Source organism: Rhea americana, unplaced genomic scaffold (assembly GCF_003343005.1).
Source record: "Rhea americana isolate MKP2758 unplaced genomic scaffold, rheAme1 scaffold_22, whole genome shotgun sequence".
Classification (NCBI taxonomy): domain Eukaryota; kingdom Metazoa; phylum Chordata; class Aves; order Rheiformes; family Rheidae; genus Rhea; species Rhea americana.
In genome coordinates, this window is record NW_028186329.1 from 1154360 (window position 1) to 1180122 (window position 25763).

General features: G+C 34.0%; 1 protein-coding gene across 1 annotated transcript in view; it reads left to right on the forward strand.

Moving 5' to 3' along the window:
* MAN2A1 (mannosidase alpha class 2A member 1) overlaps positions 1-25763 on the forward strand; it is a 120216-nt gene that overhangs the window by 43240 nt on the left and 51213 nt on the right. The window contains exons 9-12 of the mRNA XM_085305324.1: positions 4594-4796; positions 10840-11025; positions 12458-12572; positions 15939-16006. Coding sequence (XP_085161450.1) covers positions 4594-4796; positions 10840-11025; positions 12458-12572; positions 15939-16006 — 572 coding nt within the window. The remainder of the gene's footprint in view (positions 1-4593; positions 4797-10839; positions 11026-12457; positions 12573-15938; positions 16007-25763) is intronic.

Below are 25763 nucleotides of genomic sequence, written 5' to 3' on the forward strand. Positions count from 1 at the left end.
GAGGATGATCAGAGGGCTGGAGCACCCTCATAGGTGAGGAACGGCTGCGAGAGCTGGGCCTCTTCAGCCTGGGGAAGAGCAGACTGAGGGGGGATCTKATCARTGTGTAYRAGTACCTGAAGGGAGGGTGTGAAGRGGAGGGGGCCAAACTCYTTYCAGTTGTCCCATGYGACAGGACAAGAGGCAGTGGGCAGAAACTGAAGCACAGGCAGTTCTGCCTGAGCGWGAGGGGGAATTTCTTCCCTGTGAGAGTGACGGAGCCCTGGCACAGGTTGCCCAGAGAGGTTGTGGAGTCTCCTTCTCTGGAGATGTTCAAGGCCTGCCTGGATGCGATCCTGTCTAACATGCTGTAGGTGACCCTGCTGAGCAGGGAGGTTGGACTAGATGATCTCCAGAGGTCCCTTCCAACCTTACTGATTCTATGATTCTAATTCTCCAATGAGATAACGTTTTAAACTAGTAAYTACGTTTGAGTGTCAGTATGCACTTTCATATGTTCTAATGCATCAGTTGAGAACTTCAGAGACTTGTACAATAGATAATATTTGTGCTCAGACACATTTTCGTCATCTTTCRGTATGAGAATAAGAGATAATGGGCCACAACCTTGCTTGTTCTCTAGTATTGGGTGAGAGGGAACACTACTGGGAATTTCATTTTCTGGCTTTTTAAATCTAGTCTGCATTTTTCTTATTTTTTCATACTTTTTTCAGTTTTTGTGCACAAGCCTTTCCCCYCAGCTTTTCTAGGAATTCCCCCATTCCTTGGTCTGCAGATTTAGTTAGCTTCTGTAGTGCTCTTTCTGCTGACTCCTGGCCTTTCTTTCTGCAGAAGAAAGATCTCTTGATAATTTTCAGCCTCTCTGAGCTGCATTTTACCTCAATGTCCTATGGGATATGGATGACATATGATATACCTGAGTGCCTGTTATGTCTTAGTTGGAGAGAGAGAGAGAGAGATCTGAAGAGTACTCTTTGCCAATATTTTAAATCTAAAGCATGTTGTGATCACTAGCTTCATTTTCCAAAATAATGTATATGGTGTGCAGTTAGTTAATCTTTGGACGGTTACAGTAGTACACTCTCCACAGTATCCATTTCTGCTAGCCTGCACTGGTTGATTTCTGGGGTAAAATCTGAAGGCTCCACCTCTGATGTGGTTCTTCAAGAGCATCTGTTATGCTTAGATGTCAGAAGGATTCTCATCTAAAGGGTTATGCATAGTCATTGTCAAGGTGTCCAGGAGTCTACTTCATCAGCCTTGGCTTTCCCCACCTGAATTAAAGCCTAGTAATCAAAGCAGCCTYTGGGGCTCTCTTAAAAACATCCAGACCTTTTCTAGTTCTTAATACCAGGACATGATATAATATGGAATCCTCTAATTCAGCCTCTTCATGTCTAGATTGCTTTGTTTTGTTGGCAAACTAAACTATTTGCCTGGCAAACTAAAACTGTTGGCACTGTTTTAGTGYTTTGGGTTTTTTTTGTTTGTTTTTTCTTTTCACCAGTGTCGTTCATCCTTGGAAATAAGAGCTTAGCAGTAGAGCTTTCTGCCTGTGCTGCGCTTCCCCTGTAGATTATAATTCCTCAGGCGAGAGGTCAGGCTTAGCTTCCTGAAAACCTAGATTAAATAAGGGACGAGTTCACATTTCTGCCTTAGGAAATGCTGTAATGGCTAGGATATTACTACTTACACAAGGGGCTGCTTACTCTGAGCTTCTGATCTTATCAGAGGTTTACCCTTCCAGAGACAAATTTGAGACTAGGCTGTTTATTCAGTGGATACCTCTGTTGTCTTTGGGACTCTCTTGCCATTAGCTTTCCTAGGATCCTAAAACTATCTGTTAGATTGTTATGAAGAATATCTATTCTGCACTTTAGAGAGGGTATAACATCCCTTTTGGAGATCTTTACACTTATTCTGGAAAAATTAAGCTGAGACTTTTTATATGCTGGTAGTCTCTTCTACCAGCCTTTTTTTCACTATTTTTCCACCAAATGAAGTTTATTGGGTTTTCTTCAGTTTTGCCTGGGTGCTATGGTGAGTTTCCTTCCTCTGGTGTAATACAACACACAGAAGAGAGGTCATAAATACCTGATTTTTCTTGGTCCGTTGATATTTGTTTTCCTCCTTCTGAATTATCTATTATAGGCAGCTATGATCATGAGGGAAAGGCCAACTGTCCTAGAAGAACCTGCTAAGGCAAGATTCACTAATATTGGGATTTCTGTGGCAGTATGCTTATTTCTCTGCTTTGCTGCAGTTCAAACTGGCACGTTAAGAGACTTCCTTCATCTGACAAGTCCTTGGATCWTCTGAATGATTTTGAAGTGACTTATTTATTTATTTTTTTTTTAAAACATCTTTCAGCTGGAGTTTGGTCTCACTTAAAGAATTGGTATGTCTGTTCATTGTGCACCATATGGCAATCTGTGCTTGCATAGCCCAATGACAGGGTTCACCTCTCAGAGCTTCAAATGTTATGCTCTATCTGATTTCCCAGTCTCTGCCCTTTCACTAAGAGGGAGACTGATCTAGATGGTGTCTCCATCCCACAAGGGAACAGGAACTCTGTTTCACCACCAGCACGATGTTCTAATCTTATTTGTCAAATTCAGAACAGTCATAAAAGATATTTCCTTGTTTTAGAGGGGTGCACCAGGACATTAAATTTCATGGTCAGAGAAGGAGAGGGTGGTCTTACATCAGCTCAGCTCAAAGAACCATTATCARGAGTAACATCGAAATTTTCATTCTGAACAAGCAGAGGTAGTTCATATCTTTCATCAAGAAGTGGCAGGGTTGGAATCGGAAGTGACATACTGGGCAGTCAGTAAATTCACTTGGACTGCTGAACATCTTGATGACCAGTTCTAGCTGTTTCAGACTGTCAGAGCATGACTGCAAATCCATTGTCCTGCTTGTCATTTTAAAAACTGGGTGCGTATGGTCTAAGATAGTTCTCTCTGCTGCTGACTCTTAAAAGAAAATGTCTGGTATTCTTTCATTAAACATAAAGGTATTGCATTCTTTTTTTTTTCTTTTTTGCTGTAGCTGTGTCTGGTTTGAGTGATTGTGATGTATTAAGAAAGTATAAATGTGTATGAACAATTTACCTTGAAGAATTCCAGCTACCAGTACATAATTTCATTTTTAGTAATCCATTGAATTCCCTGTATCTCTGACCTCTGAACCTTGTAAATCATGTTGTAGTTTTAATTTGTTATATATGTATGTATATATGTGTGCCTGAATTTTATATGCTCATATATATTTTATATTTGTAAAAGCATAAATGACATGTAAAGGAGAAGAAATTGTAACCCACATAGGAAATTGTTAGAGTTAAAATCATGAGGGTTGAATTGATAATAGAAGTATGTTCTACCCTTAGGAAATTATATCTTTATTTTTGTTTTGAATTTACTGAAGGACAACAGAAGATATCATTATAAATTTTAAATATTAAGAATAGTAAAGATAACATTAAAATTCTTTCATTTTGTGATTTTTTAAAAAAATACTGAAATAGGGCATCCTTAGTGTCAGAATAATACACCTTATTACAAGTCACTTAAAATTTTTTAATTAACATCTTTTTTTCTCCTGTTTTAAATTATAAAATATTGTATGTTTAATATTATAACTAAAAAGGGATTGTGACTTAATTGTATAATGATTATTCTTCAAATTAAAATTCACAGCTTATTATAGGGTTAATAGTCTTCTGAGCTCTCTCCAATTCCATTAATTATTTTCCCGTCTTGTTCAGTTTCTCAATATTGACAACACTGACAATATTTCTCCCTTCTATTCCTTTTTTTTTTTCAGTTTTTGTATCTCAAACCTGGGGGTACCATATTTTGACTTACTTTGTAAAGGGCTAAAGTTCTTGTGTTTCTTTTTTCCTTAGTATGTTTTTGAAATCACCACAAGACAATTAATTTTGTTTGTTTTTTCTTTTCTGTGCAGTATTACATCTGAATAAACACAATTTAATTGTATATAATAACTATAGAGAAAGCTTTGGAGAGCAAACACTAGTTTATTTGATCAGCAGTCATTTTAGGTGAAAAATATGTAGGAGATTCTGGAGTATAATGGTGTTAATACTGAACAAACTTTTTTGCTGCATTATGTTAAGTTTCTTTATCTTTAATTTTTTATCTTTATTTATTAGCCCAGACATCTACGTAAGCTGGATTGCTAGACTTCATTGGTCATGGGGAAGAAAAAGAATTTAGGGTGTTTTCCTCACTACTGAAATATTAGTTTGCTCAGATATTAGAAACTTTCTCATAAGAAGAAAAGCTTACTTTCTGTTCAGCTGTTGAAATTGCAGCTTTTATTTTAGATACAGATTTATTCTTGGAGGCAAAACTATTTCATATCACATGAACTAGAAGTGATTTTGGAAGAGCTAGTAACTTTGCCTGAAAAGTGAGCAGGGAGATTTTAAAGCTCTTTAAACAATAGGATTTCTGCTATAACTCAGCAGATAGGCATATTTCTAAAATGTGTATGAAAGCAAGCATGTTCCTTCTCAAAATCAAGAAAGTGAACTGTGTTATAGTCACTTGAATTTTCTTCCAGGCTCAGTTTGGAACGTTATCAGACTACTTTGAAGCTTTGCGCAAAGAAAGCAATTTGGGTGAAAAGAATAGCAATTCATTTTTCCCTGTTTTAAGTGGAGACTTTTTCACATATGCAGACAGAGATCATCATTACTGGAGTGGATACTTTACATCACGACCATTCTATAAGCGACTAGATAGGGTTCTGGAATCTTATCTGAGGTAAGTACAGACATCCTGTAAATGGATAACACGTCTTAAGTGTATTAAATGCACTTGACAGATGGAAAAGTAATTTCAAAATGCACGTTTTAAACTTACGTCAGCTATTACACTAAGGCTGACCTAAATGATGTCTAAATTTAGATTTTTGTTACAATGATTAATATGTGTGTGTGTTATTTTAATAGATGGACAGTAATATTGATGTTTTTTTTCCATCCAATTAAATAACAGTTGTTTTAAAATACTATTCAAGTCACCAGTGATTCCTGATTTCATGAAAAATAGCAGGTGTATTTTATATTGAGAGAAATAGCTTCAGCTATGTTTCATCTTTGGAAAATGATCAATGCATCTGTACACATACTGAAAGCTTCTGAAATTGATGCTCTGATGTTTCGTGTTTTTTTTTTCCTAGAAGTTGTTTAGTATTGATGTGAAGTGTTTTCAATGTTGGTTTAATGTTTTCTTCTTACTGTCTGTGATCATCTAGCATGGCCTGCCTGCTCGCCAGTTGATTTGACTCTTGCCCTCTTTAATGTGAGCCTTTCGTTCTGTCTGTGCTGCTTTTCTGAACATCTTGTACACATTCTTTTTTTTTAAATCTCATTGGAAATGCACCATTTTATCTGCCTACAGACTCACAGTTTTTCAAACTTTGCAAGACTGTGGATGTTGCTAAAATTTAAGGAGCAATATTTGTACTTGGGTGCAAAAATGTTTTTCATAGCATATGGATTGCTTGTAAGGAGTGTGCACTATGAAATTAGATTTATTTTTATGCTTTATGTACCTGGAGTTTTTTAAATATTTGTACAAGTGACATCAAGTGTGCTTGCAGTCTTAATTACGTTGTCAGGAAATAATTACATTAAAAAAAAAATCTTTTTGAGGAAAGGGAATATCAATCTGAGTGACCTGACTGGAAATAGATGCTTTTTAGCAGAAGAGGATGATTACCTATAGGTTTCAGATCAGAGCTTAAAAATTTAATAAAACAAAAAGACCCCACTTCTTCCTTTCTTCTCATTATAGATTTTTTTTCTTAATGATATTTTAGTATATTGAAAAAAGTTTGTATCCAGTTCTGAAAAATGAAATGTCAGCAGTGTAGCAAAATGTTAAATTGATACAAATTTGGAATGGTACAACAGTGAACTTTATTTTYTGCAAAAATATTTCTAAATGGCATTCCTGGGATAATTAAAAATATTTTTATATGTTACCAAATGTATTTAGCCAAATAATAGCAAATAACAAAAGACGTTACCAACAAAATTTAGCAAGCTTTTTGGAAGCAACTGTGAATCAGACTAGATCTACTCCATTCACAGCAATTACTAGTGCCTAAAGTAGATAAACATTCCATTTGCTTTGTCCATGTTCTTATGTTTTACTCAATCCTAATACAAACCAAAAAACTTTGGCTGTTTGGGTGGCAAGTCTTCAAGAGAAAAAGTTGCTATGTGAGTCTTTGGCCTTCTGTGAAACATGCTTAAAAATACTCTTCGAATTAGGTACATGGGTTGGCACAGGTTTCAATAATTACTTCTTCCTCTTACGAAAAGCAGTTTCAATGTCTCTAAGATGCTTAGTATTTTATTGTTTTGTTGGGGATAGCAGGTTTTAAAAGACTGAGGATAGGAGGGAGGTCAGAAGTCCCCATTTGCGCTTGTCAGGTAGCTCTTTTTAGATTTTGCAGAATACTTACAAAGTGCAGATCTAGTCTTTGTTATGSCCAGTGATTTTGTTAAAAATATGCTGCTAATGCTGCTCAGTATTTCTTAGCAGTCTGTAGCATGCCACATGATCAACCCTCTACAAAAAAAAAAAAGGCAGAAAAAAAGATGTCTGTTTATTGGCATGTGGTCTGTTAATGCTTTTGCTCTAATCTCTGAAAGCTGGAGGTTTTTTTTTTAAAAAAAGCTAAATTTTGTTACAACTTAAATTTTAAAATTAGGTATGTCATGCATATGCGGAGTGTAAAATGTGTTGAGCCTAGTCATAATTACAAAAACCTTTATTAGATGTTATTCCATAGTAACATACTGTGTTTATTGAAAGCTTAGGGAGCTTAAGTACAAAATTGTTAGTCACCTTTTTATATCTAGATGGCACAGTGCAGGTGATACCTGCTATATGAATTTATTTATATATATATATATATCAGAATATTTAAAACATCTATGAAAAGAATTTTGAAAATCAGCTTTAGCAGAGGGAATAAATCTTAGAGCAGTTTGGCTATGTAGCTCCACTAAAATAGCTGTTTGGATTTGAAAAATACATGTGGTTATAACTTAACAAGATAACACTGGGAATAATAATACACTGTATTATTTAAATGTTTTATAGCTTTAAATGTTTCATAAGAAAATATGTTGAGCACTGAGGGTGAGTTGTGCAAAAAAACACCCCATTAAAACCATTTAAAACTTTTAATCATAACTTTGGAATTTTAGAACTGTTTTGCTTAAGTATTGTACAAGAATGTTGGAAAACTACAAAGTCAAGGAAAACTATTGATTTTAAGGTTTTTTAGTATATTTAAGAGGGCATACTTATGGTTAATACTAGTTTGAAAGTTTGACAACTATTCAGAAAGAGTATCAGACTTCACTGGAAACGATTTTCTCAGAGCCTTTTTATTTTTTAATTATTGATGTTATAAGTGCAAATTAGTTCAGTTCTCATTAGCTTTTTTATCATGAGAGCCTTTGTTTAATTTTCAGTAAAAACAGCTGTGTTTAATTCCACTATTGGAAAAGAAAGATATGTGGAAAACTGCATTGATGATGTTCCTATACAGTGAATTTCCTGATTTTTTTTTCTAAATTCCTTTCTTTTTGTTAGTGAAATCAGGGATTTCATTTTCTTTTCATTTTACCCTAGTTTTATATTCTCAAGCTTTTTAAGTGTTTTTTATTTATTGTTATCTTTGCTTTTCCTTAGTTGTATTTCACGACGTTTTTTCAAGTTTGTTTTTACTATTTGCTACTTTTAACTTTTCACTATTAATATAGTCCTTCATTTGGAATAAATGCAGTTAACAACATCTTGAATAGCTGTTAAACCTACCAGTAAAGAGTATCTGAAAGAAAACTAAATTTCTGATTTATTATTCTGATGATTTAAACCAAGGCATKTTTATTAATAATGTACTTTGAAGGAGAGGGAAAAAAAAAGGAAAAGAAAAAATCAAAACCAAAAAACCCCACTGTTCTCTGTTAACCTCTATGAATAATGTGTAAAGAACAACATGGATAAATGTCAGTTTAATGTAGCTTTGCTATCAGAGACCTGGAGAAGCTTCAAGGATAACCTAATAGCTGTGAGCTTTGAAAACAGAAGAATTTGAAATTTTCTATTCTTTTTCTTTAAAATTAAAGAAAATATATTCTGACCTTATTTAATTAATAAATCCCTCTGCTTAATTAAATTTTCCCTAGTTCTTTCTGAGCTCACCTATATGTATGTCCTGTTCTTGATTTATGCCCCTTCTTTTCATCAGGATTAACACTGCTACTTAGTAGCCAGGAAACTGCAGTGCAGTGGTCTACCTCAAGTCCTGCCAAGAAGAATGCCTATTTAAGCAAGAAAAATGTTGTTTTTTGTGTATTTGTATTTTGTTTTGCCTGTTGTTTTTAAGTTTCGGCTTTGTGCGTTGTGCAAGTKTATCAGTTTTACAGTGGAGATTGAATAATTGCTGATTTGAGACAGAATTAACTTCTTAATACGATTTGAGAGGAGATGGATGGGTTGAAATAGCTGGTGAAGGTCCATGAAGTCAGTGATCTGAAGTTTGTTTAATGTGATAATGGAAGGATGCAAAGAAAATCAGCATTTTTGGAGGCAACTTAGGAAAACAGCCTGCAATTTCATTCTTAGTAGGTGTAATCAGAGCAAAATTATTAAGACTGCAAAAAAAGGTTGTTGAAATAATTCAGATGCAGAATTAGAGCCTTGGCAATAGTTTTAGCTGCATAAGTAGATAGAAAAGGCCACACCTTGGAATTCAGAAGTATTTGATGAACTTAGACTGCTTATGAAGTGGACATAAAGATAACCTAGTGTAGGCTTTGAGCAATCAGTGAAGCAGTTTTTGATCCATTTTTTTCAGGTTGAGATACAGGGACAAATTACAACAACGTGGATAATCTGTGGTAACTGCTTTATGCACCTTCTAATCTATAATAGTTTGAAACAGGAGTGATAAATAGCAAGGGTTTTTGCAGCTTTTTTTGGTGATATATTAGAGGGAGGTAATGGCTTGCTTTTAATTTGAAGTGTTCTCTAGCAGAGTGTTTCACTTCTGGATGTCTTTGACCATTGAACCACTGCAATGTTTAGAATAATATTGAGACTTGAAAGAAAAATTCTACATCAAAGAGACTGAGGTATTAGTTAGATCTGTAAAATGGAATCAGTTTATTTTTATGAAATGCAAAAGAGTGTKTATTCTTCTAAAGAAAATAGCTTTACCATGAAGTTGCAGAAGCAATATGAACTGAAAATGTAGACCTATTAAATGGCCATTGCGAGATTTCTGGATACCAAGAGACCAAGTGGCAGATTAGGTGGAGTGACCCTGATGGAACAAAGTGTGGGTTTTTTATGGCCAAGCTAGTTTTGATAGGAGGTGGAGGTAAAACAGCAGCAGAAGTCATCGTCTATTCTGAACTGTCACTGGGGCACAAAAATCAACTCTTTGAGAATGTGGCAAAGAAATTTGATTCATACACACAGGATTTCCTCATTCTGTTGCTCAAATACTRACAATATAAAAATGAATTGGATTATTATATGTGCAACGTACCTTTCAGTTTAGTTTGAAACAGGTCAGTCATGGATATTTGAGATAAATGACCTTTTTCAGTATTGCTTTAAATATGGCTTGCCACATGCTACTGAATCCAAAGGCATTTAAACATCTTAACAATTAATATCCATGCACAGTCTAAAAACCCAAGTTGAGATGAATTTTAAATTCTTTTGAGACCTAATTTAAATTTTAACATGTACTCACTGACTACATGGGCAACTGCGAAAGTTAAGGTATTTTCCATTTTTGTTGCATGTTTAGAAGCTAGTTGTACATTTGCTTCAAGGACATATGTTGTTTTTGCTTTCTTTGCTTTTTATAACCTTAATCTATTTTCTTGTTTTTTCTCAAACTTCTGGAAAAATTCATTAAGCTAAAATAAAGTTTGAAAGGAACCTGACACTATCTTAATTTGTAAAAACAAAAATGTAACATTTTAGGAAGAAGAGCTAGAAAAAAGTTGACAGATGGTTTTCTAAGAATTTCTACAGGCATCTTTTTGTTAGTTAGGTATGATTGGCAATTAACATTTTTGAAAAATAAACCTAGATTCTCATAAAACCTGTGAAAACATAATGTTTTAATGCTAGAACCATTTGCATTTCTTAATGGGAGAGGAGGACTCTGTTATATGCAGTCTAAGGGGTTTTGAATCTTATATTTCCATGTTTCAGCCAAATGTTTTAGTAGGCAGGTGAATGAACTGCCTATGTCTTTTAGAGAATTTATTTTGCTTGAAGTACAAAAGATTAAACTAGACAGTCTGTAGATTCCATAGACTAATATATTTACCTTTAAGATAATGTTGCTGGTTTAGTAAGGCTTTTTTTTTGTTTGTTTGTTTTTTTTTTTTTTTTGAAATGTGAATTGTACATCTCTAAGTTTATCCTTAGCGCATCATTCTAAAGTCTGATCTGGATAGCTCACATTTGTGAAAGTGGTATGTTATTTTTGTACTGACATTTTTAGTTTATGGCTGTATTTTCCATCACTGAAGTCTTTCAGGAAACTAATGAGGTTATTTATGATGATAAGGTGCCACAGGGATTTTAATTGTTTAAAGCTAACAGTGGACTAAAAATTATAAGATTGATGTTTCGAGAACTCATGGAACTAGGTACAAGGAAAATTGTGCCAACTTCAGGTTTTTTCTTTAGGTAAAATATATATTGCTTTTTGCTTTCTAAGAAAATAGATTTTTTTTTTCCTCTACAATTCCAGGGCAGCTGAGATCCTCTACTCCTTGGCTTTGGTACAGTCCAATAAATTTGACAAGATGAGCCTGTTTCCTTCAGTGTATCACTATAAATTGCTGACAGAGGCTAGGAGGAACCTTGGACTCTTTCAGCATCACGATGCCATTACAGGGACGTCTAAAGATTGGGTAGTTGTGGATTATGGCACAAGGTAATTTATCATAAATATATAAATGTAAATTCTATTTTTCATTTTTGTTAAAATAAAGAAAGTATTTACTTCAAACACATACGTATTTGCTACATCTAGCAACATACTCTGTACACTAGCAAGTGCATTATCACTTACTGTAGTTACTGTAGTGCATTTCATGTGATTATCTCATGGTATTTTAGAAGAACAGTGGATTTGATTCACTGTGCTCCTATGAGTCAGGACATATTTTCCTACTCCTATAGAGTAAGAGTTTGAAGTCCAAACAAAATTTCTCTAGGGTTTCAAAAGAAGTTGTTCTTTAATTATAAGGGTGTTATTTTGGGTACTAACTGTTGTATAGACCATTGTATATTTGCATAGGCAGATATACAATGATCAAATATTGCTTGAGAAATCCTATGCCCTATAACCTTCCCACCTTCAGCCTCGGAAAGCTTTCTCATAACATCAGTCTTCTACTTCCTTTATATGCTTTTCTTCATTCATATTATATTGTTGAGGTGGGTTGCTTTCTCAGTATTGAGTATTGCCAAAATATTCCACTAACTATGTAGTGAAATTATTTTTGAAAAGATATGTACATTATATATGGCTGTCAGTGTAGCTATATACTTTTAAGGTAATCATGCTTTTGTTTAGGGAATTTTTACATATTGGATCTTAAGTACTGCTAGACTTGATGAAGTGGTGTCATAATGGTAGAGAATATCCATTAAATAAGTCATTATCTAAAATATCTTTAGCATACTCTGTTTTTCTGTTCTAAGCCGCTGTATTTGTGGYGAGTATTTTTAAATTCCATAAATGTGTTATGTTTTTTTTATATCTATTAAAGCATATAGTCAAGGTAATGTGCAGTGCACTTATCTGTCTAGGGGAGAACAAAATAATGTTTTTTCATTTTATGAAATATGCAGCTGTATATTCTTGCGAATTCAAAAACCTCGTATCAGTTGAATCAATGGAAATGCCGATTATCACTTAAATGTATTATTTCTGTGTTTGTGGTGGCTTCTCTGATCCTAATAATAAGCAATCTTGACTCTGATCAAATTTTCAGGCCTGTTGTCTCCAGTATGGAAATTGGAAATCAAACATAAAACACAAACATTCTGAAGGTTAACATTTTGAAAAAATACTTGGTATCCTGGGGGCATATGTTTCATAGCATAGCAGTGGGGTGGAGATGCATCTCATTTTCAGGATTCAAGGAAGGAATATAATGAAAGTTCAGTGTATTTCCACATTTTGCAATCTGGGCAGCAATTATAAATAGCTGTTCTTAAGCTGATGCTTCATTAGTATGGAAAATTACATTTTTCTTTCTGTAACTTGTATTTTTATATTTCTGTATCTTTTTGAAGGTTTGTTGTCACTCTGAATAAACAACTTCCAAAAACTAATGATACTTTAAAAATTTTAACAGGCTTTTCCATTCTTTAATGAACTTGAAGAATGTGATAAYTGACTGTGTTCACATTCTTATCCTAAAGGATAAAGATACTTATAATTACGATGCATCAACTCCGTTCCTTAAGATGGTGAGTTATCTTTCTTTTTTCTTTCTTTCCAAAAATAAAATTGAATAACTGTCTTTTCAAATACAATTTGAATGGACTAGGATTTTCAGTCAGACTGAAATTTACCAATAGTATGTGCTCAAAAATGTGCTACTTATCACTGTTAGTGTCATTTGAAGATGATGGAAATCTTAATTGAAACCTATTTTTGTAAGGAGCTGAGGAAACCACACAGCTAAAGGAAATGGTCTCCTCCTGTTCCAGTTTGTGCCTCACATAGTAAAGCCAGGTGTTTTAATCTTCATGCATGTGTAAATTTGTTGGTGATTTCGGCAACATGCACGATGAATATGTGAATGTGTCACTGTATACAGCCCTGCAATTTTACTTTGCTTGTTGCTTAAGAAATACCGGAGGAAGAAAATTTTCTCCTTGATTGAATATGAGCCCACGATTTTCAAGACCRATATAGATGGGACCTTGACTTTTTTTCTTTAACTGAGATTATTTGAAATGGGAATCTACAGAGAACAAAATCAGTGACAGATCCCCATATGTCATTTTGAGATCTGTTTTACAGAGGAGAGCACATTAAAGAAGCACACTTACTAATATTGTTACCTATCAAAATTCCTCATTTTTTCCACTTTACAATCAAAAGCAGCCTACTGTGATAGCTAGGTAATCTTATAAAGACCTACACCTAGAATAGATAGGAAATGAGATCCTTTAATGCTTTTGTGCTTAAATATAGCAAGATTAAGACAGTCATTGGTATACGATTGTGTGGCGCTTTAATTAAAGGTAGTATGCTAATGTATATTCTGCTGACCAAGATATGTCTGTGTGATATGTTAAGTTAGTCTTTCAGTCATATATACTGAAAAAAAAACAGTCAAAGTAGTCCTTTATGCAGTCTTTGACTTCGATACGATACTTCTTTTTTCATCCTGATTTATATATTTTTTTTTATCTTGATTGGAAAAAAGCTAACAAAATGAATATGCAGTTTCGTAAAACAAAATATTTTGAGGCCATTCATGGAAAAAAGTAAAGCTTTCAGTTTAAATATCTACTCTGAATTATGTTGGGGGGTATTGTGATTTTGCATTTTATTGAACTTTCATTATTGCTGTGCTGTATGAGTCTGTAGATTACTACTGGGTTATGGAGTAGTAAATTCATGTTTAAATTGTGTAACCACTTAGGAGCGTACTAATAGTCAAGAACACCATTTAACTACCATTGTGAAAGCACCGATCAGAAAGATGGTGCTTATTTCAATGAATTTATAATCTCTGTATAAGATGGAAAAAACCYAACTGATTATCTGTTTGTACAGTAACTGCAAAATACCAGAAGCCTAATACTTTCACAGTTTTGTAGATATCAYGACAAAAAGATTTTTAGGGGATGATCAAAGAATATTAGTGGGGGAACTTTCAGGATAGTTATAAAAAGCTATTTAAGCACTTTGAGCAAGTAGAAAGTCCAAAGATGCTTGTTTCAAAATATTGGTCAAAGCAGCTGAAAGAAGCTGATACYATGGACTGATCAGAGATGGGCATTGAGAATGAATGCAAAGGAAGAAACAAGGATGACATATGAATGGCTTTAAGGTTAGAAGCAGGTATTGCCTGTGACAGGAGAAGAAGGCAAAGAGATGTGAAGGAACAGAGCAGTAGACTGTAGCAGCGTTCCAGTAGATATACCCAGGGAGAAATGGCATTTCTTGATGAGAGAGGAAAAGAGGTTGCAAACAATACACAATGGAAGGATCCTAGAAGAGCATGGTCTGCCCTGTTTTCATCTGTTCTTAATTGTTAGTTACGTATGAAAGCATTATGGCYTTCTCAACTAATATTTAGTGCCTAGCAGAATGCTAGGTACATTATACAGTTTTTACAGATTTAAATTAGTAAACAAATGCGACCTATATTACTTAGAAGAGGATATCCTGAGAAAGAAAGTATCACTTAAGAGATCCGAGATCCAACTATTACATGTAATGGTGCCACCAATTGCACTAGTTTGATGTATTCTAGTCATAATTGTTTTGAGTGGCACTAAGAAAACTTTAAAGCGAGTGGACGATGGTTGGATTTGAAAAAGAGGGCTTTGAGGATGTTTTGAGGAACTGGGAGCTTTGCGCTCTGCTTGCCATGTCTACAGTTATCACTGTTATATGAACCCATAGGAATACAACAGTGCACTGACAACTGAACTTTCTTTTAAACTTGCTTGTGTTGTAGGTTCAATTTTATTTCAAGATAGAGATTTGAAAGTAGGACTATGCACAGAATTTTAGATTGCATAATTAATTATTGCTAGTAAACTCGGTATGGGCCTGGGACAAACATGTTGTTAAGCTAAGCATTAATGTACTCACTATGCCCAGTGCCTGTACCAAATCTGTGTTAGCCAGGCAGGTTGGGCAACATTGGCTTTTATTGCTCCGTGGAGTGGATTGAATYTCAGTTTTGCTGAGGTGCTGTTTTCTTGCTCTTTGCAGCCTTTCCTAAGACTTTTCTATCTTTTGATGTTGGTGTTTCTTTTCTGTAATCTCTTATCTTACTTTGCTTTAAACTTTAATAATGATTGTCGATTTAGGAATCTCACCTCTGTATTCCCATGTTTCTGCTTTATCATCCATAGTTTAGTAGTCTACATGTTATCTTGCTTAGAGACTAAGGTGACAGTGACAGCAATGGTGCATTGTTATCTCAGCAGAACTGAGCTCTGGTCACAGTGTGCTTAAGAGTACTAAATAATAAATATTTTTCAGTGCTGTAACACAWTTCTTAAATTAGTTTATACCACATTAAAAAAACATACAAGCCCTGCAAATTGTTTTAAAAAATGTTATGTACAGTAGAAGGCAATAATGAGATCTGATAAAGACTAAACTGTAGGACCTTGTGATAAAAATATGAGTGTAGGATTTCAATGAATAAATTTATAGCGAAACTAGAAGCATTATGAGCTGTTTGCAAGAGAAAGCAAGCTTCTTGTAAAATGTAAAGGAAGTTTATAATTATGATGTCTRGTATACCGCAATGAAAATGTGGGCTGACAGTTTGATAATGGTGCATAATATTAAATGATATTAATGAAAGCAAACAATTCCCAATGAACTACTAAAAATAAGATTTTTTGCTTGTTTCAATCTGAAATCCTTAGTTTACAGTCTTTGTGGATTTTTGTATAACATACRAAAATGAAAGAAAATTTTCTGAATAAGGTGAGATCGACATCCTATGTAAAATGGTAATGTAGACTTTTGTTTATGATGTGACTAGCATGGTTTTGTATTTCCTAAAGCTCATGTGTATTTAATATACATTAATCATTGTATTCAAAAGCAAATTCAAAGATGTTCTGTTGCAGGATGATATTCAGTCCTCACAAGAGTCTCTGCCACTCAAGATGGTTATAAAGCTCACTTCACAACCAAGGTAAATGAGTACATATTACTGAGCATCTGAGATTTTGTGTTCTATTCATTACTTGATACTTGCTATACCATCTTGCTGTTTTCTAACTTTTCACTCAAAATAATGATAACATGTAATTTAGCATAATATACTGAATTACAGCGTGTCTATTTTGAAATAGGGCACTGAACTTTCAAAATACAAAGTTTCTCACTTACTGCTAATTCAGTTGCAGCAAGTATAGGAATCTTATTGTGTGCTTTTGCAATATCATAGTACTTAATAAATAGAAAACTTTAACTGAACATAATTACAGCTGACTGAATTAATGTTGTGAGGGAAACCTTGTTTTTTGTAAGTCCTAAAGTTACAATGTAGGTTTTGTATTATCTTTTAAATTCAAGTAGAAAATCAATTAGGGAGATATTTTCTGGTAACTTTCTGTTGTATTAAGAACACTTATTTCTTTATTAATATGTAGTTCTAGAGCTTTCAGTCACTTGTGAATGAAATGTTCCCTAGAAACATTTGCTATCCAGCCTGTAGTAACTTAAACATTCATTAAAAACCACCTCAGCAAGTTGCTGGTGACATCCAAATGAAGTAAATAAGATGTATGGATATGAGAGCTGTTGTGTGTATGTAAATTAAATAATACAAGGGCTTTTTGTTCTTTTACAGGAAAAAAAATAAGATTTATTTTTAAAAATAAGCATTATTTTTGCTGAGGTTTATATTTAATTTCTRTATTTCTAGCAAGTTGCAAGGTAATAAACCCTACTGGCTGAACTCATGAAGCTTGCTATCTATTAGAAACCTGTTACTTTTCAACAGTATTAATCAAATTCTTTAAAGAAAAAGAGCAAAGMTTGAGGTGTGTGTGTAGGTGAGTGTATAAAATAAAAATGTATAAGCTTGTCTCTAGGAAAATCATGTAAACATACGTGCTGATTTCCTTTTTTAAAAGGAATTTTATTCTTTTATTTGAGTGAATTCAAATACTTTCAGATTATTTTGCCGGTTGTCCAAGATAGTCTTGGATAATGTGATGATTTGACTAAAACCTTTTAACTTTTTCAAAACATTCCTCCTCGTAGCTTCACGAGGAGAGAATTGTATAAACTGCTGATAACTGGAAACAAATTACAATGTAGAATCTTTTTCTTCCATTTTAGGGTAGTTCCAGTGCTTCTGCTGTACCTGTCTAACTTTGACTGTTGAAAGGGTTTTGTCCCTGCCAACCCCTAATGTGTCTTTTATTTGCATCCACTGTGCCCATTATCTCTCTGCATAGTATATTAAGTAAGCTTTTTCCTTACTGGTATTTATGCATTTCAAGCATTTGCTTGTTTTACCTCATAGTTGTACATTAAGCAGAGGTACATATTCTGCGTTTTAATTTTAAAGTTCATATTATCCTGGGAGCCTTTTTTGCATTGTTCTCTGAACTTTTCTTAACTTACTAAGAAGATAATATTGGTAAATAATTGCTAACTAGTTTTTCTCGCATTCTGAAAATACCATGCAGTCTCATAATATGTAGTTCCTGTGTCAAAGTGTATAATCAGAATTCCAGGAGATAAAATGATGAGGAAGAAGCTTTGGGGGTGAAGGAGAAATGTAGGAAGAGAAKCTTTTTATAAAGCTGTCTAAAAGCCTGCTTTTTGTAATAACTTTTCATTTTTTTTAAAAAAAAGAGGAGAAAAAAAACGCTTTTAAAGTGTACACTACTGCATGTGTCCTTTGTTGTTAGGATTTTCATTTGAATACCTGTATGTTGAACTATCTGTTTCCATTTAAAGATGAACCTAGTTTTTGTAGGTCTCTGAATGTCTCTCTGGTTGTTTGTATCCTGAATCTCAGCTAACATTATCACCCGTGGAAAAGGTGATGCATAAGCTGAGACTGCAATTTTATGAGCATGCATCTGATTTTTCTAAGTAGCAGAAAAAGATGTGAAATTTAATTTCAGTAGAATATTGAACACAACTTGATAAATTGTCATTAATAATTACTATGTTTAACCTTGAGTTTTTAGTTTCTAAGACAGGAATTGATTTTTTCAAATAGAAGATTGAAGCATCAGCAGGTTTAAAATACTGCCTGATTCTCTTSAAAAGTTTTATCTTTTGGTTATAATTTATTGTTCATGCCCATAGTGTGAAATTTCTAGATTTCTTTCTGTTAATATATTCTAATATATTATTATGAGGGATAGAAGCTAGACCAACGCAATTGTGACAAGATTASTTTTCTTTAATTGATTGAATATTTAGTATTTTGTAGTTTTGCGTCTTTGTGTGAAGATTTAAAAAAAGAAAAAGAGTTAAATTGATTGTTTCTATAAAATACTGATCCATATTATCCAGAAGTTTAGAATTACAAACCACTGATGTGAAGCTCATAAGAGTATTTTCTTTTGAATCTGATTAATTACTTAATCATTTTCCTTTTTTTGAAAGTTGACTAAATTAATTAACTTCTCAACAGATGAGTAATTTGCAGTATTCTTTTGTCTGTGGTTGAGCTGTGATATTCTTTTTTTAGTTTTTTAGTGAAGTGTTCATTTTGCTGCTTGTGAAAGTTGCAGTCAATAGTGAAAGCTGATTGAACTGTACAGAGTAACTAATGCGACTTGATTATRTGGAAAATAAGGAGAAAGAGAAAGTTTATTTCTCAGTTATTGTTCTTCCAGTACATAGTATCTCCAAGATTGTYGTGTAGTTGAGAAGTGCAGATAGGTATCACTTAAAATATTTGGTATAATTTTTCCCCACCTATGCATCTCATCTGTCTGTAGTGCTCTGTTGCAATCTTTTGCTGAAGCTACAATTTTTTTAAAAAGGTAGWATGTTCATTTTAATAGAATTAATATGTGGAGTGTTGAAAGTCATAYTGTGATTCTGCCACCTTATAACTAAACAGTCTTACCAGGCTTTGAGTGCTGAAGTTTTGGCTTATTTAATTACATTAAAACCCTTTTAACCCATTAACCTTAATGAAGTGGAACCCCCCACTGCCAACAAACCTTAAAACACTCTTTAAATACAAGGTATTAATAAGACCTCATTTTAACAATATCTCTTTATTACCTTTAGCCATATAATTCTTTGTATAATTAAGCCTACCAGACTAGTGGTCTGTGAAGAATGTTACTTGGAGGAGAATTAAKTTGAAAAGGGCTGAAACTCCTGGCTGTTGCTGTTAATCCAGTACTGTTGCTTCTAAACAAAGGAATCTTGAGGAGGAGAAATGAACAATGTTTGAAGGGGAACATGTCTGATTATTTTTACTTGAGATATTACTATTAAAAAAAAAAAAAAAAAAAAAAAACACTAAGGCTCAGTAGTACCTGAATATTTCTAGATTTGGCAGACTAGCAGTTTTGGGTTGCTCTTCTGCTGCCTTAAGGAATATGATCTCAGAGCAGTAGAAATCTCTGCTTCTTTAATTAGCATAATTATCAAACAGTAAAGATGATTGATGGAGACTTAAAGTGAGGATGGAAAAGGAAGCACAAAGCATGAAGAAACGTGAGTCATATATTGCTGTTACTGTACATACTGAGCTTAAGCTGCAGCTATGAGTCCTTTCTCTGGCTAGTTCTGATTAGGATTCCTTTCAAAGTTAGGAGGATGAAGGCTTGAAATTTTACGATATGTTCTGAAACACATCATGGGGACAGCAGTTTTGATAAGTATTTCCTAATCACCTCAATATTAATTCAGTCTCGTCTTATTTTTCATTCTCATTCTTGTTTCTTGGGGTCCCTAAAAGGACACGTTTGACAGTTTTTTCTCATGCTATTTTCTCCTCAGACACTCAATTTATTCCATTCATTTCTCATTTATTCTGCTTTGGTCTGCAACAGGTAATTTCAACACAGTTCAGCTATCTAATATATTTTTTCAGCTTTGCTTAATTTTTATGGACTTTCTTTCTACTAGTATTTCTTGATGCAGCTTCAGACAGTTTAAAGTAAAGAACTGTGCACAACAGGTGGCATTTGTTGATTTTAAATACAAAGCTGTCAAAAAGCTGCTATCTGGAGGGCAGGAGGAGAATTGTCCAGCTGCACAGATCATGAAGAATTCATAGAGTGACTTGTGGCTTATGTTGTTCCTTTCTCCCTCTTTTTTTGAGGGACCAGGTACCATGATGAGAGAACTGGCAGAGACTCAGGAATTCAAGGGAAGGCAGTTAAGTTGTGACACTTAGTTTCCCAGAACGTACAGAGACCAGTTTCATAAAGGAAAATCTATTGTTTTTCATCCTTCAAGGAATCCTTCAGCTTTGTGAATGTTATTTTTAATAAGCAACTGGAACTGAAGTATGATAATACTTTGCTAGGTGTTGGAGACTTGCYGTGGTTTAATGCATGAAAGGAAAGAATTTTTGTGTGTGTGTGTGTGTATATATATATATTGATCACTTTCAGCTTAAAAAAAAAAACTAAGCTTTCACAAGTCATTATTCAGCTAGCTGAGGAACTACTTTTGCACTGTTCTGAAATAGTTCTGGAATTAACAAGGTCTGGTAGCAAGAGTATGTACAAGTGTTACCTTTTATTACAGTGTATCTCRGAAACAGAAGCTATGTGTTGGGCTAATGAAGTTGGATACTCCATCATAATTGTGTGAGAGCACTCTGTCCCTTGATATAATCCTTGCTTCTTGGGGATAGTATGCCAGAGGTCGTGCTTCTCAGGTGGCAAGAGACCTGCACTCCCTGGACTTGGAGGGAGTTTGAACCTCTCACCATTCAGTTTAACCTGACAGCTTATGGACAGTGCCAGTGGCAAGATTGCCCAGCTATTTGTCAGCAACGTTTGCTGGAGACAGCACTGGAGAAGAGTGAGGTACATGACCAAGTACCTGACCTAGCTGCCTGTACACCAACTTGGATTTTGYAGTAGTATTGTTTGACACAACATGGTGAACCCAGCACCGAATAAGACTTAGTATCTGGCATCAGACATGGATTTTTTTTTTTTGCTTCTGAACTCTCCTGTAGCTCTCTGAGGGATTTCATGTGCTCCATTGTACAGTGCAAACGTAGTGTAAGGCATCTTATTTGATCTGAAGTCAACTGTGGTGTTCAAAGAGGAGTAGAGAATATTTCTAAAAATTGTTGATTTAGGATTTTTAGTGTCAAACTAACAGTAATTAAATTTCACCCACAAGTCAGTTCTCTGCAAATCATAGAGGAATGGTATGATATCCTTCTTTTCTCAGGCTAGTTTAGTAGCTTAGCAGGCACCTTTTGCCTTAGCTGAAATATTCAGGTTGCTTAGGGGATTAATTCTGAACAGAATACACAGTAATCAATGGCTTCTTTAAAAATCTGTCAAAGCAATGAGTGGTTTAATGACATTCATCTCATGAGAAAAAAGTTCATTTTTCCAATTTTAGGAGGGGACAAGATAACCTGTATTATCCTTACTTCATTATCTATGAGCAGCTGCAAGGCTTTGGCATAAATTGTCTTTAGCTTGTTAGGGCCAAAATCTGCAATTCTTTTAGAGGAAAATTATAATTTTCTTATGAGATTTTACAAGGGCAAGTTGGTTACCCTTCCAAGAAATCACTTGACAAGTGGTGCTTACTGCTTCTTTTTGAACACAGCGTAATAATCCGTAATTAAAACTATGTTGTTATGTGGAATATATGATAAAGAGTACGTGTACAAAGACTGAAAATTCTTAGCAGAGCCTTGTGTATGTRATTGTATTTAGCTGGAAGATGATAGGAAAGATGGGTAGACTGAGAAGGAAACTTGGTATGAGACGTTGAAAAGGAAGGTTGTCCTGATCAGGTGAAGCGATTGATAAAAGATTTAGACAAGAAGAATAGTATCTCGSAGAGCTAAAATGAATACAGTGGATCAGGGTAATGTTAATATTATCATTTGGCAACTTTAACTTTTTTTAGTATGTGTTGCACATATTGGTGGAAAATCAATTTAAACAACTGTTCATGTAGTAGTTACATGAGTTCTGAGGTAAATGATACTTTTGTATATAATTATGCACTAAAGCAGCAAAAAGACAGTTGAAGCAAGGCTGTTTTGAACTTTCAATGAATTTCTTTTCATTTAAAAAGAAGAAAAGGATGATACACTAGCATTTAAAATGAGGCCAGACATATTTGTGGCAGTTCATACATTTACTTCCCAGAAGAAAGTACCCTTTTAGCTTTAAACATGTTTAATTAGATGAAACAGCATATGCAAAAGTTTTGTTTTCCTTGAGGAGAAAACTCTATATTATCAAATTTGAAGGAGACGGACAGGATGAATGGCCATTCAATCAAACATTAAGACTTTTCTTCTATTGAAAAGCAGAACCCTTAATCAAACACTTCTGTTCTTGGCACAGTAGGCCAGGTAGTTTAGAAATTAGGAAAAACCTGTCACATTGCATACAAGTAACTGTATCTTTGGTTTCCAACGTCCTGGCAGCTTGGGCTGAATAAACTTTTTAAATTAATTTTTTTAATTTTAACTCAGTGTTTAGCTGCCTGATTTACTGTGTTTCAGATGACCCGTGGTAACTGCCATGAACATGTGCTGTCCGTAGTGAATTCAAGGTTATTTTGACTGAATTAGATGTGTAGTTAAAAATTACTTTCCCTCTTGRTTTTCATGAAGGAAGAACTGTTGCAAAGACAAGCTTGGCTAGCAAGTGTTAGCTTGGGCATCTTGACTCCTGAAACATCAATTGATATGAACAGGAAATAAACGTTTAAGTAAAAATCATTCTGCCAAAATGGTGACTTGAAAATAAGCAAAATCCAAATCCCTCTGCTTGTAGGTAGTYGATGGCTGTGGAACTAACTTTGTGACCAAATGAGCAAATTCTACATTAGCAGGTTTTAATGGGAGACAGGGTGGGGGTGTAGGAGAGTTAACAGCGAATTAATGTCTTATTCCTCTTCTTTTTTGTGAACTTAAAGCTATTTTTCAGAGAAGTTTCTGCTTTATGAGTATGAATTTTGTTAATGCTTGCATTAGTAATGCTTAGTCTTGTCTCAAAACTGGCTGCCTGTTAACTACAAGACCAGTTGGCATTTCATTGAAAGTTTATTTGGGAAATCTGAAAATAAAGCAACAAATAATCTGAGGGATAAACATCTGTTTAGATATAAAGGATAACTCTTAAACTGAAGACTCATTTGTTTTTGAGTGACATCATTTATCAAGAAGAAAATAGCTTTGATTTGCAGTTAATTGCACTCTAAAGCTTTCTGTGAACTTAACCTGTTTCTTTCTCAAAACTCWGTTTTGACTATGATTCTAATTTCAAATGCTTCTAAAAATTGTGGCTTTTTAAACTTGTAATTAAAAGTGCTTAAAAATTCTTTAAGTTACGGGTCGGTATTGTTGATAAACTRGTGATAGTCTATGCTAAGTATTTTTATATTTATGAGGTTCTTAATAGACTTTCTTTTGAAGCTGTGGTTGAAAAATTACACAAATTAGTTAAAACAATTTTAAAATACTTTCTTTGCAGTTTCTCAAAATTGCACAAATTCAGGATTTTCAGTTCAGTGTGCAGTATTTTTACAGGTTTTGGGGATTGCAGAAACAGTGCATACATTTTSGGAAGCCATCCTTATCAGATGCTTGTATTCGGTGCTTCTGTTGCAATAAAAATTTCTAACTCTAAAATGAAGAAACTTGCAATGAGGCATCAATTAAAAGAAATTTCTGCATTCCTATGGAAAAATTGATATTTGTAATAGAAGTGTTATAAGAAATGCAAAAGAATATGTAAAAAAATGTTTTGCTTTCAAAAAACAACGGTCATTTTGAAGGAAAATACTAGAAAAAAATGAGTACAGCTGAAAACTGAGTTGTACTCATGTACTTGTTGAAGCAATTCTGGAAGAAGATGCATCTTTTCAGTATATTAGTATACTTGTATATTATTTCTTCTTTTTTCTTTCTTTTTTTTCTTTTTTTTTTCCAGGCACTGGCTATCCCTTTCAGCCTTTTTATTGGAGTTGCTTTGAGGCAATACTGTAGTTAGTCCAAGGCTGTCAAGGCACAAACTGAAGCGATACGGCATACTTAAAGTCTTTCTGTTCTTCTGAACCAGATTTTTTTCCCCTTCTAAATGCAGATTAATAAAGCCTGCACTACAAGAGGAACAAGGAAAGGATTTTAGTGAAGGCACTTCCCGATCCTGAAAAAGTCAGGGGGCTTCAAGCCCATCTTGGACTTCAGAACACCTCACAACTTTGTGGTAAAAGAAAAATTTAAAATAGTGCCTTTGGACTTAATCCTTTTATCCTTAATTGGAGAGTAGTTTTGTGCTCCAGAATAGRATATATGTGCCACTAGAAATCCGTATAAGTCATAGGAAGTATGTGTATCTGGAATATGTAGTAGGTACATAATATTTTTTAAAAAGTCTTGTCTTAGGTTGATGTTGGTTTTCTGTGTTATCAGAATTTATAGTTCTTGCTGTGGTGTTGTCTGTGTTTTGTGAATRCTGTTTTCTTGAGGGTTTTACGTGGTTTATTTCTGAGGAAGACACACAGAGATCCTATTTCCTGTGAGAGTGGAGGGATGAATTACATGTGTATACCCTACCTAATTTTCTATCTCTTCCTTTTGAATGAGCTATGGTTATAATAAAGATGTATCTGGACAGTTGGAGGAGAGAACTGGTAGGCATTTATGAGTTCTTTTATTACAGATATGAAGAGTTTTGACTGTAGGTCGGTCATTAGGAAGGGCGTTGCTGGAGTGATACAGAATTCTTAAAATGTCAACCAAGGATAATCGACTATTTTCTTAATTGTGCAATYATTGTTTTTAATTGCTTATGTTAATCAGAATTATCAGTCATTACTGCTTTTAGAAAGAATTAATAATTTTAAGATTATAGATCTATTTCTAAATCAAGTATTTAGCCTCTTCTTTAAGTACTATTGTGATTGCAGCATAATTTCATCWTGTGTTGGTCGAACCCCCACAATAAGTACAATAAACTTATACTACGAGTTTATTGTTTCTATTTTCAATTTCTCGATGCTACAAATTTGATTTTTATAATGAAGAAAATGATTTGTGTAACAGCTTCTATTTCCACCTCTATGAAAGCAACACAATTATCATTTTTTATTTATAGTTTCAAATTGATATTAAATTTCTACTAATTCTTCTGCAAGACATTGTTCATAAACTGGAAAAGCTGCCTTGTTTAGGAAGAGGTTAAAAAAAAAAAAGAAAAAGCTAATCTGTGTTCATAATATTCTGCTATATAAGAAACAATTTAATTAACTTGTAAGAATTGTTACCAAGATGTAAACTCCTTTTTTCTTACAACTGTGACAGTATTGATAGCTGGTCTCAGTTCTGATTCTTAAATCTACAGCGAATTTAGCCATATGGAGAGGACCATATTTGCATCATTTAGCTTACCAGTTAAGTAAGCTAAATAGTCTCCTTAGATTTCATACAGTCAGAGACCACTGAGAAGGTATCATAATTTCCTTTTGGGAAAAACTTACTTTTTATCCGGCTATGTAGAGGAAGACTGTTTGCTTAACTTGAATTTTTATCAAACCATCCGTATGCCCACTGCCTTAAATTATGTTTACATCTGAMAATATATCTAAGACTGTAGCTCTTTGAATGTAAGATATTTCTCACAAAGGACCTTCCCRTTTAATTAAATGTCTAGAATTGAATAGATGTGAATGCTAGTAGTTTCAGCAYCTACTAGTATCTCAGAGGAGATGATTAAATCTCTAGCAATTATTGCAACTAA